Raw genomic sequence first — 13133 nt, 5'->3', positions numbered from 1 at the left:
AAAGATCAGATTATGCACCACAAAGCAGCAGCTTTCAGTAGCCAAATAATAGATCCCAAGTTGCAAATACAGTGCAATTTTAAGAAGAAACTTAAATCCACTGACAGAATACTAGCACCTTCCTCTGAAGATTGTGATGTTACTCCACTGTTTCCTTCTTAAGTTTGAACTTGCTGCAGTTCTTTTAAGTGCCGTAAGTTTCCTCCAGTTACACAATGTAGAAACTGATACAACCACTATTTCACTACAAATTCCCAGTAGTCTCCGAGAGTACATCTGAACTCCTACGAGGCCAAGTTTCATATGAAGCATGCTTACTGGATGAAGACAAAACAACTGTGGAAACAGATGTCATACAAAATGATGAAAACCTTTACAAAGCTAGAGTAAGCCTCAAAACTTCTGGTTCCTTGCAACTGTTTTTTTGGACACAATATCATCCAGTTGCATAAAATAAAGCAAGAGAAAGAGATTAGTTCTGTGTCTCCAGATTATTCAGTAGTCCACAATATCCAAAGACGACTGCAACTTCTTTAATAAGCAGTTGATGCCTAACTCTTGGCAGAACGTACAACAAAAAAAGCAGCACTTTGAGGGTATGGAAAAATTGCCCTTACTCAAGAGTAGGAAAAAAGTGTTTAAATATTATTGTGTTTTTCCCATAGGATAAATGTAATGGGAATATTAATAAAAACAATCCCAGTCTTTCCCCTTCATGTGTTTAATATCCCCCTTCCCAATCCCTCTGTCAGTCCTTATTGCCTGTCTGCTTTATCCACTCACTTCTAAGAGATGTTTGGTTCACCATCCCTTTCGGGAAAGCATGGTTACTCCGTGCATCTCTTTCACAGTCCTCTGTGCACTTTCGCCTTTTCCTGAATACCGTTATTGAGAAAACCATTCTGCCTGCTGCCTCCACAACCCCTAGGAAACTTCACAAGTTTTATCCAAGTGATCTGCTACCTAACTCTGCTGACTGGCGCTGCAGTGTATAGGTCAGAAGCAAAACCAGATATGCATAAGTAGAGTGAACCCTCCTACAATTTCTTCCAAGACTCTGCTCCATAACCTCTGTCCATCTGGCCTCTGTATGGAAGCCAAGAGCCTGTTGAGTATCCTAGATGACTCTTTTAGCCTCAAGTAGTCTTCCTCTCCTTCCTCACAAAAAATCAGGGTCCAGAGTTACAGTGTCAACTACTCCCTGAATATCTCCCATGTGCATATACTACCTCCTGCCCACTGCGACACTGACGAGGGAAAGCAAGCGTGAACATCTGCAAATAAAGCTTACCTAGAGGGACAATTCTACGAACTTGGTGGAACACTTCATTCTCAAACATCAGGGCATGGAATATTTCCAACAAATTTCAAAGAATTGGGGCAGGGCAGGGCGGGGGGAGGAAACGACAGAAATGGTGCATCAACTCTTGCCACCAATACTTCTATAGACTGAGACTAATTATAGACGAAACTAATTAAGTCATTTGAATATCCAGGTCTCAGGGCAAGTTTACAGAAGACATCTAAAAACCTCAATCATTGCCGCTTGCTCAAGAACATCAAGAACAAAAAAGAAACCTAACCGAAGTGGAGCTAACCAACCTTACTCGTAACTTTTTCTGGAGGCAAAGAAGAAGTCAAGAAGGAATGATGACATTCCCTGTTTTCAAAAGGACAGGAATTATTTTGGATATTGAGTCACCTTAGATCTAAACAGAAGGAAATGCAGGAAAGCACTATGCACCTCCCTCACACCAGCCCATGCAGCTGTTGATAGGGCAACTTCTCCTGTGTTCCCACCCTCTCCAGAAGGCTGGGTCACCTAGACGAAACAATTCCTCACGCAGCTGCTGCTTAACTGCTAGACCTGATACAACAAGCAGTGTCCCACCAGCTTGTGTCTGGTGGGAGGGAGAAAACCTCTTTAGTATCAGCTCAAACTACATCCAGTTAAGGCAAACGTGAAATAGCATTCTTAACGTCTTAAATTCCTTTATGCATGCAGGATATCTGAAGAAAAATATATGGCCAACCCAGTGACAAAAAAAGATAAATATATAAGGAAGAAAGAGGAAGGAAACACATGAGAGGCATAAGTAATAAACAAAAGAAGAACCATTCAGACAGCAAGGTGGAAGCATTCATAGACTAACTCAGGTACACTATTCCACACAGAAGCAATGCAATTACTTTTATCATTGGAAAACAGAAAAATGGTTTGCATAATGCATAAAAAAAAAAAATAGAGAATAAGAGAAATAACAGTTATGGGCAAATCTCTAGAAATCCAGAGAGAAAAATTAAGAAGAATGCAAGCATAATGTTATATTGAAATTATTAAAACAGAAAAATAATTTAAAATAGAAAACAAAAGAAGAGAGGGGTATCAGTAAAATAAAGCACAAATAAAAGAAACAGTAATGGGCAACAGGAGAACATCATTAATTGGAGAATTCAATAAAGGAAAATACCAAATAAAGTAATTGAAGAGCTTAGAAACATTCATAGAACATTAAAGTTTGCCTTTGGTCTCACTATTGCTAACTTGTAATCTCAAGAATTTTTTAAGCAGCTGTAGTAGGGCAACTGCCAACTGAAAGACACAAGACCAATACTATTTAAAGTCCAGACCTTAAAATCAACATAAAGAAATAAATAAAACTTATGTCAAAGTTTTAGTCACATGTGCAAGTCAAATTAACACAAGCATGAAGCACAAAAGGGAGAATGCAGTATATAGTTGTAAGACCATAAAGCAAGGTGCTAGTACTAAATGCTTGTACACACAAAGCGAGAGTAAGTTATGTTTAACACAACTACTGCAGATTACTCAATTTAGAAAAAAAATTTTGTCTATGAAAAGGAAAAAACTGTGGTAAGAGTGAAAATTGCAAATAAAACCTTGTTCTCCTAGCCTAGCATTGTAAAGAAATATTTTCTTATCAAAACAATGAAAATTATATTCACACAATGTTTTCCACAAGAACTTTGAAATTATATATATCAGCAATAAATGAACCATAATAAGTAATTCCCATTTCATTATATGTACCATCAGATTGAATCTCTAATTGAGACATTACATTGCAAGGTTTAGGATTTTCACAGTATATGATTTTACTTTACAAAGTTAATGAAATTTCCCTTTGTTAGCATTGTGATCAGAAATACTAATTTGAGTATATAAACCATAAAAAAAAAGTATTTTTCTTTCACGTATGTTAAAAGAAGTTAGATACCTCAATCAAACATAGATTTCATTAAAAATTAAGATATCTATCATTAACAAATACACCAAGATATACCAGGGGAGGGGAAACAAACACTCGGCATAGCATTTTAGAAAGAAAAAAAAAAAAAAAAAAAAAAATCACACACCAAAATACAGATGCAGTTTCAAGCACAAATAGTTCCTTCAGTGGATAAGGAATACATATCATTATTTCTGATCCTCTTATTTTCAAGATATCACAAAAATCATTACATATGCTTCAGAAAGGTAAGATGATACAATGTTATCAAATACTACAACATTTGGGAAAACTGAAAATAAACATAGTTTTGAGTTATTATAAAGGACATGGAATGCAAAGGTTTAAGTGAAGAGGTGCCAGGCCTCACACGGAAGAAAGGTCCCAAGACCAATCAGAGACATCCCTCCTCAGTCTGCAGCAGCAGTTGTCAGAATAGCAGCATGGCAACGAGCAAGGCTTCATCACATCTCTAAGTCAAACAGTTCCAAGATCATTCTGACGATCAGCAAAACTTTAAAGCAATCACTCTTTCTACAGTTACACAGGCTAGATACTTATTTCCTAAAGCATATACACCACCAGATTTTTAACTCATCCACACGGTCTGGAATGCCAAATGCTGAATACAGGATGACTGGGAATGTCCAGCACGTTCTTTCCCATTGCTTTCAGTAACAATTAAGAGCTATGAGAGAAATTATCCCAAGTCTGAGGCAGTGTTTCATAATCAGTCAGTTAGCTGTGGCAAGAATTTTGCGATGAACTTCTAGAGTATTTTCTACTTGGCCTTGTCTGACAGCACCGACAGGAAGAGTGGAAATGCAGAGCATCCTACAGGATATGTAGCAATTCAAACTTCCTGCTCAAGTTTGTTCCCTTACATCACAAGAGATAGCCTAACCTACACTGCCTCAGAGGCACCAGCAGAAGTGTTGAGTACAGTTATATCTTAGAATTGCAAAAATATACTAGAGAACAGGAATATGTGATCTTAAAATAGTGATATTTATGAAACAATAGCATTCTGACACAAACAGATTTCATTAAAATAGAACTGGGATCACCCTGTTCCTCCCAGAAGCAAGGGATTAAGGGAAGAAAGGCAGAGGAACAGACATAAAAAATAAAAATAAAAATCACACTGTAAGAACAGCACAGCTACATTTAAGCAGTTAATATTCTTCAAAGTAAGCCCCCAAATTAATGAACATTCTTGGAAAGAAAATGTGTGAAGCTCATCTTCCTACCCAAAACTCCAACTGCAATGGGACACTGAATTAAGCATTTTAGACATCAATGTTATAGACAACAGGCACCTGTGACCTTTTAATTAGGCCATATTACTCCTCACTTGAATTAACACAGCACTATTTCTACCTGTGAAATAAAAACCAGTTCTTGATATTTAGTATTTCTGATTATCAAAAATTCTTCAAACCAAGTCAAGGCACAGAAAGGACATCATACAGGCCATTCGATGTAGGAAGGGACTTAATGGAAAATAAGCAGCAGAGATGAGTTTATCTCCTTCTCCTGCTGGCAACTGGTGGACCAACTAACTGTGAGGTTCAAATCAAATTGGTCTTGTGCTTACTGTCTGAGAAAATATGCAAAGCAGCAGGACTGAAGAAGTTTAAGGGGCACTGGTGAAACAGCTTCAAAATAAACTACTGAACCACTATGGTCAAATTCTGCATTCTGTCCAGGGAAATCCCTGGATTTTCAGAGAACTCCACTTGAACAAAACCAGTTAAAAATTTGTGGGGCTTTTTAAAAGTTTGTATTTTAACATTGACATTCTACAAGAATAAATTTGACTCATGCTGTTCTACCTGCAACACTGAGATCACATCCCCTTCCACAGAGAAAACAGAAAGCCAATAGACACTGTAACTTCTTCAGAAATCCACCTCCGCTCTCTGAGGATTTTACAGCTACTTCTGCTTCAGAGCAAGAATAACATCTTTAACAGGTATTCCCAAACTCTAAGAGGGTAGGAATTGACCTCTTTTCCAAAGGAAATGGCAGTTATAAAAGCCATCCCCTAACTGAACATACCTACCATCTATGCTTACTCACATTAAAAATAAACGCCCATTTCACGTCATACCTACGCGGTCATCGTTTTAAGGTTTAATACTATAGAAATTATGTAAACAAGGTTAGAGTGCTCTTGTTAAAACATTTCAATATGTTTACATCATGAAATAATGCCTCATTTTTTCAATTCAGAAATCAGACATTATGGGGGCGGGGGGGGGGGGCGCACAGGGACAATGGGGGGACAGGACAGAACAAGCAATTAAGCCCAAGATCACAATGCCTTGTACTTCTTGAAGTTTCTCTCTTGTATAACTGGAAGTGCCAATTGCAATTGATTTTTCTGTTATTCCAGCCTCAGTACTCTCAGCCAAGCAATGGTGAAAAGTGCTAATGGGACTTCAAAATATTAATTCTTTAAGTGTTGCCAATAACTTACATTCAACACGAATGATTTCTTGTTTCTAATAATAGCAACTCTCCTAATGCTAGTTCAAAGGAAAACATGCTTTGTCATCTTTGTAAGGGTGGGGAGAAAGGGACAAACATATTTAAAACAGAGATAATTCCCTAGAGTGCAACCAGACAGAGGAAATCATCATTTGGAGCTCCTTCAGCTATCTAACCAGACAAGCTATTATTATTTTTATTGAACTAAGGAACTTTACACTTTTCTTCTTCCGCACTGTTTTGGGGAATGGTCCAGACTGACATTTTAGAGCTGTTGCAGAAATCTGCATTCAGTCTCAGCAGTTTAGGCCCAACTGTACACTCTAAGAATACTCCTGAGCGTTTAGACACGATCTTTTACTAACAGCCAACAAAATATTTAAAAACAAAACACTAGGAACAGATGACATCCATTCTTTGTAAAAGGTTAATTTTCCTAATTTTACCATTCCTCACGTAATTTTAACTGACATTCCACAGAATATGGAGTTATTAAAAGAGCTGTCATAGCAACAATTAGGGACACAGAGCAGACCAGCAACAGGGTAGCCTTCGTTTACAGAATATATTGAAGAAGAGAGGCTTTTCACCTCCAGAGGGGCTCCAACTGATGCTCTAGCTACAGCTCATCTGCCAAAACACTGGCACCAAGGCAAAGCCCCAGCATACAAGTTTCACAAAAGGACAGAAAACTAATTTCTTTCCACACCCTGCTAATCATCTACACATTTGAAGCTCTCTCTACCAGCAAAACATAGTTCAGTCACATGAAGCATCAGAGCAACCTTCCATGCCCATGTATCAAGGAACAGAAAAAATTAACAAGGCTATAATGTATCAAGCAGTTAACTCTGTTCTGCATCTTTCAGAACTGGACTAACATATACATTACAATCTGCTGCTGTTTCACTAAGACTAATTCATTATTATTATACAGCAAATTAAGCTGCTGAGTTAACCTTTATTCTTAAAAACGAGGCTAATTTCCCTGGTTTTGCTCAAAAACAGTTTTCAATGGTTAGCAGCTATCAAAGTTTAACAAAAAAGTTTGTTAAACATCTCTTATAAATAAAAAGTAGATTGTTTAATGGAAAGGAAATACTACATGTAGTTAATGAATTATCTTGCCCAGTTGCAGTAACAAGAAACACCAATGTGTCAGAGCTGATTTTGTATGGCTCATTTTTAGTTGTGGACAAGAAAAAAAAAGTTTTTCTACTTTGTCAAATTTCAAAAATCTCGTCAATCGTCATTAGTACTGCAACAAAAGTAGTCTTGCTAAGCTGAGAATTACTTTGTCGAAAATTTAGCTGCTAATAAATTCAAAGGAAGTCCTCACTAAGCATCTCAAAGCAGTTTAATGAGCAACTGGAGGGAAAAAAATTGGAAAAAGAAATCTACTCCTCACTTTTTCTGAAGTGCCTTCTTTAGAGGCAACACAGGCTGCAAATGCAGACAGCACAGGCCATCAATTTGAAAGACATTCTAAAACTTCTTGTAAACTAAGTCCCATCGAAATCCTATTTCATGTTTGCTCCTATCAGAGCTTAAGACACTATTGACCAGCAAGAGCCAGAGTTGTAAAACACCAGCCACCTCGCTGTAGTCAGGGCAGTACAGTTGCTACCACACGAGAGGCAAGAATGGTGAAGACAGTTGCCTGAAAACACAGGAGACAGACCATTGCAACTTGTCTCCATCATGGCCTAATCAGACAAAAAAGTGCTGAAACAGCAAGTTGCATGGAAACAGGCTACACTGGGTCTTGAAAAGCAAAGGAGACATCTGATGAACAAGAAAAGGGGAAGAAGTGAGAAGACACAGAAAGGCTAACCCAACAGACTAGGGAAACAATCACTGCAGCAGGACTCAACGCATGCAAACAGAATGTATTCAACGTGACTGCAGAAATAAGTTCTGATGGCCAAGATGATGAAAAATTGGGGAACGGTGTTTGCTAAGTAGGTAAATAAGTATATGTGCTTGGCATCCAATGACATGATTTCTGATGCAACTAAAATAAGAAGACCTGCAGTAAGGGCCAAATAAAAAACACACCCAGTATTTTTTTCCTGACGGGAAGTACAATCTTCCCTTGAAATTACTGATTAGAAGGTCCTAATCCTAATCCTAACTGCATCCACACAAAACTGGACTGACTCTGCTGGGGTCTGCATATGTGGATATAGTCAAAGGATGTAGGAAACTGATCTTGAGAAACTAAGTTATGTTTTAACTGCATGATAACAATACATGTAGAACCAGATTCTACCTTTCCTTCATGCTTAAAATATATTTAAGAATAATATTGTCTACATTGTTAAATTATAAAACTAACAGTTATAGTGGCAGGAATGTTTCTAAATTTTTAATGGCTTAAAAAAAAAAAAGACAGTGATCTTGGCCATTCTAGACAGTAGCAAACTACACAAGTCAGCAAATGTCCAGCAAATTTTTTTATCTCATTTCACTATATGTTCTCAAATAAAATAGTTACTTTGAGAGAAGAAAAAAACCAACAGACTTCCCGGCTGTCCAGTGTTCCACCTCCTCAAAGTTATTAAGATAAATTTAGGCAGCCTACAGACATGTGCAGTTTTCACTATTGCCCTACTGTAGTATCAGTCCAGCATACATTCCACCTCAATGTTCACATATTTTAGAAGAAAAAAAAAAAAGAGAGAGAGATATTTAGGTGTTTAGAGATTAGTATACATGTATCAGTAGGCTTGAAGCAATCTGCATCTTCCTGCAAAGTGTGGAAAGGGTTCATGGGTGTGACTGCATACAGTTTTCAGAAGGTGTTTTAGCTCCCAAGTCACCATTAGAACACCCAAAAAACCATGCCGTGAAGGACTCCTTCCAGTTCACATATCAGGTAGGTCCTCTGACAGCCAAGAGCTGTCTGGTTGTTTGAAAAACTCCCCACAACTGCTTTTCAGGCAGGCAAGGAAAGCCTGCAACTTTGCTAGACTCCCCCAAAAAATTTAAAAAGTCATCTCCTTGGCAGAGACCAAGCCTGGAATTCTTCACCCTGAAGCATCTTATATACAAATATTTTATATACAGGAACTAGAAGTAAAGGACATCAGAATCCAGTCCTCCAGACACCAAGGCTAAGTATCATTACTGGTCATCACACACATAAGCACCAAGTTCTACCTCAAAAAGCCAACAGAGCAAGTGTGATCCATGCTGCTACACCAGTGCTAATAGAAAAAAAAATTTCAATTTCAAGACAATAAAGTGTCTTGGATAGGCATACACAGCTATCATCAAACAGAAAAAACAGTCCGGTATGAGGCACTGACTCAGAACATTCTACCCCACCCTTAAAATAATCTAAATTACTATGGTTAATGCTTATGTATCACACTCACCAACACTACTTAATGCAGCTTATTAACCCCGACCACCCACCACATACCCTTCATGCAAAAATAGGTCACATCTTTTTACAGGTTTAACTCACTTGGCAAATTTTACCCTCCCGGTGAAATCGGAAAGCTCATGGCACTACAGAACCACTTTTCCTAATGCCCTGAAACTTTGAACTGATGCAAACTGAAAGCTTCAGAATACTTTTTTAGCTCTCATTCAGGAAAGCAAAGCTAAATTTCTCAGGTATCAGAAAACAAGCCTTCACCCTTCAAGATTTAAGACAAACCAGTTTTGGACAAATAACCTTCACTGCAGAATAAAATGACAAATTATAAGACACAGTTAACACAATCATCATGTTGGAGAAGTACCTGTATGCCAGACACCTTGCTGACATATTAAAAATAGAAAATCAATTGGTCTTTGCAGAGAAAACCGAGTACGGGGAGAGTCTCGTTTCCAGCAACTCGAAAACCAACACCCCCAGACTGCCCCTTTGAGAGCACCTTCGGACACAGTAGCCATTTCTAGCCCACGCTGATCCTCAAATACCTGCTGGCCTCACAGCTTGGCTGCTCAGCTGCTTTGGGACAGAAACCTCCTACCAGGGAGAGGGAAACCGAGGCAGCCAACTTCTACCAATTACCTACAACCACAAACTCCTGCAACAGCAAAACTGTTGGCTTTAAGCCGTTTAAGAAGAAAGCAAACACGCAGCTTTACGAAGCTACCGCAGAGGTGGAGGCCAGAGGAGCTGAAGTCGGATCCGGCGTCGGGGGCCCGGGCGGAGACATCTCTCCGGCGAGGCCTAGGGCCGAGGCAGGCCCCCTCCTCACCAGGTGTGCTCCTCCAGAAACGGGGCCCTCCGCGGAGGAGCGGCCCCGCGGCCCCTCGCCGGGGGGGAAAGCCCAGCCGCCGACGGATCGCGGGGGAGGGCGGGCCCGCACCGGCCGGCTGCCGCACGGAGCAGGCACGGCGGGCCGGGCTCCGCCGCGGCGCTGGAGCGTCCCCCTCTCGTCCCGCCCTGCCGGCCCCCGACGGGCGAACAGCGCCCGGCCGGGGGGAGGGAGGGCGGGCTGATAAGAGGGGCTCAGCGCTGCCCTGGGCGAGCTGGCCGGCGCCGCTGCCCTCCCCGGCCAACGGGGAGGCTGCCCGCTACCGAGGCGGCTCGGAGGCCCCGGCGAGGGCAGAGCCTCCTCTCGGCCGCGGCGCGCAGCTGCCCGCTCGGGCGGACGGAAAGCCGCTCCCTCCCCTCCCGCACCCCGCCAGCCGCGGCAGGGCTCTTACCTCTGCTAACATTATTACCCCGCTGCGCTGCGGAGCCTCTAGCCCCGCAGCATGGCGAAGCCTCGCGGCCGCGCGGAAAGCTCCCCCTCGCCCTGCAGGGAGGCGAGGCCAGGCGAGGGCCGCCAGAGCCCTGCCGCCTCCCTCAGCGGCCGCCCGCCGCCCCTAGCTCCGCAGCCGCCCTCGCAGCTGGGTCCGGAGAGGCCGCCATCTTGAGAAAGCTACGTGCACCGCCGCCGCCGCTCCCCGCCCGGCGCGCCAGGCCATTGGGGCTGCGGGACGCGGGGCCGCCCCTGCCGGGGCCGGCTCACTCCCCTCCCCGCCCCGCGGCGGCCCGCCCGGCCCGCCGTTCTCCCGGTCCGCGCCCCTGCCTGCCTGGGCCGGGGGGACCATGACCGGTACAGGCGGCCCTCTGTCCGGGTCCGGCCCCGGCCCCAGGGCTGCGGTGTGGCGGGCAGGAAGGCGCCGAGGCCGCGCGGTCTGGTAAATCCGGTGGCCGGGTATGGCTCGGCGGGTCGGTGCTGGAGCCGGAGCCCATCCCGCGGTGCGGCGGCCCTGAAACACTGCGCAGCCCGAAGGGAGAAGTTGAGAGCAGCAGAATTTGAAACGTTGTTGTCAAGGCAGCTCTGCTGTGGGTTTTGGTTTGGGTTTTGTTTGTTTGTTTTGTTTTTTTCCCCTGCCTCACTCGAGAGTGCTTTGTTTCTGAGCTCTTCGGTGCCAGGCAGCTGTTCTGAGGACGCTAACTGAAGTATTTTTTTTACATTTGTGACCAAGCAGCATGCCTCTCATCCACCAGTAACGTATGCAGCACTGGATGTGTTTCCCTCCTCTAGATGTTAAGAAAGAGACATCTCTAAGTCTTCTACCTACAGTGTTGTTACGTAGTGGCATAAATTGTGGAACCGAAACAACTCGGAAGCCAAGCGGTGTCTGCACCAGACCAGCGAGCCCTGCTCATGGGGCGATGTACCCCACAGCTCAGTATTTGAATACACAGATTCCTGTCTGAAACTTGTTGCTCTTCTTTTAAACACTGTTCTGTGGGGTTTTGTTTGCTTGCTTGTTTTTTTAACTAGGCTTTAAAGTTACAAAGTTAACTTTAGATGCATTGGGAGAGTAGAAACAAGATGGGATTTTTTTCTGCATTGCAAATAACGGACAATGCACACCAAAGATGTAGTAATGGTTAGCAGTGAAGATGGAGGATAAGCAACACTAACTACTCTTATAACATGAAGAAAACCAGCCTTCTTCAATTATGGTGTTTTTTCTCCCTGACTAAAAGTAAAGCCCCTTCTCTTGCAGAGGTGCAAAGGATGTTAGGCAGCCCTTCAGGCTGGTAGGTTTTGTGGAAGTTCTCTAATTTTCCCAGGGATTGTCAAATATTTAGTACTCCAAGGTTGCCCACTTCTTAGTTTTCTTTGTGAGTATTGCTGAGTTTCAGTTTTACTCATACAACTGTTTTTCCCCTGTCAGAGACCCAGCTGTTAGTCACATGGATTGCCCCTTCAAAAAGGCAGACCCTCAATATTCATAATAATTTATCTGACTTTTCTAAATATTCCAAAATATTAGCTTTTTAAAGTATCTAGTAAGCTTTGTACTTCTGAGTCTGTATTTTTCAATGCTTCGTGTTAGCATTACTTTTTCCTCCAAGCTGATCCCTCAGAGAAAATCCAAATCTCACAGCACACACAACTCTATTTTAAACAATAGGTTTAACAATAACAGAACCACGCAGTGGTCTAGCACATGGTATTTCACCATCTTGATAAATTAAAAATTGTTCAAAAACATTGAGCAATGGGAGTTCTGAAATACCAATTCCACTTCCAATACCAATTCCAATATCACTTTGGTCCCCTAACATTTATTTACAGCATTCTGTAGATGCTTATTTGGAAGACACTCATATATATACACAGCTGTGGTTCTCTGTTCATGGCTTTCATCACACTTCAGTTCAGGCAAATAATGCCCTGTGCTCAGGTCTGTGGTAGAGGAAACCCTGAGGGACCCATAATACAGCAGAGTGCTCAGTAAATCGTCAGTTGTGTAATTATGCAATAACATCAACACATACTTAGCTAGGTAGAAAACAGAATCAAAATACTTAAAACACCTACTGTTTGCCATGTCACTTAGTTATAAATACATTCTCTGGGCAAGACACAGTATCATGCACTGATAAGATAAATTACCCAGCTTATAAAATATAAGGGGTAAACAGGAGGTAAAAGTCTCATGATATTTATGAATACATATAAATGATAGTAGTTGAAGCAAGATGATGGTCTAGCAAAAGAAACTGTCTCTTGGCACCGTATTTCTTTACCTTGTATGTTTAGACACATCAGGTAACGTTTTCAAAAGAAGTAATCACCTTTGAAAACTTACTGCAAAACTGTATATATCCTAGGCATGCTAGATGTAAAAGAAGAGCAAATCTTATGCAAATCTCACAGCAAGATGAAGTCACAATTAATACTTTGTACTTGAATTTGAATTTGCCCCTACTTCTGCTTGGGATTTGGCAGCCCAACAGCATACTAGTCAGGAAAGCAACTTCCATTCTTGTACAGCTGGAATAAACCTACCAATACTTCTACTGAATACTATTCTCTGATTTTACACCTGTCAGCATAGCCTTAATATTGTCGCAAAATAGTTATTAATGTTATAATCCATTGTTCTAATTTTTGGTTAATACGATTTCAACTTCAA

At 41.7% G+C, this 13133-nt stretch overlaps 1 protein-coding gene across 6 annotated transcripts in view; it reads right to left on the bottom strand.

Annotated features, from left to right (window-relative positions):
• The window catches only part of SNX13 (sorting nexin 13), a 77957-nt gene extending 67310 nt beyond the window's left edge, over positions 1–10647 (bottom strand). For 2 of the 6 annotated variants that reach the window (XM_052800750.1, XM_052800759.1), the window contains exon 1: positions 9857–10070. In XM_052800750.1, the coding sequence (XP_052656710.1) occupies positions 9857–9919 (63 nt within the window). In that variant the 5' untranslated portion in view covers positions 9920–10070. Of the gene's footprint in view, positions 1–9856; positions 10071–10412 lie in introns of those variants that run through there. The other 4 variants (XM_052800733.1, XM_052800742.1, XM_052800714.1 and 1 more) reach the window with 4 other exon arrangements.
• Positions 10648–13133: the final 2486 nt, after the last annotated feature.

The sequence above is a fragment of the Harpia harpyja genome, chromosome 1 (assembly GCF_026419915.1).
Source record: "Harpia harpyja isolate bHarHar1 chromosome 1, bHarHar1 primary haplotype, whole genome shotgun sequence".
NCBI lineage: Eukaryota > Metazoa > Chordata > Aves > Accipitriformes > Accipitridae > Harpia > Harpia harpyja.
The sequence above is the reverse complement of the archived record's forward strand: the minus strand, read 5'-3'. Positions and strand labels throughout refer to the sequence as shown.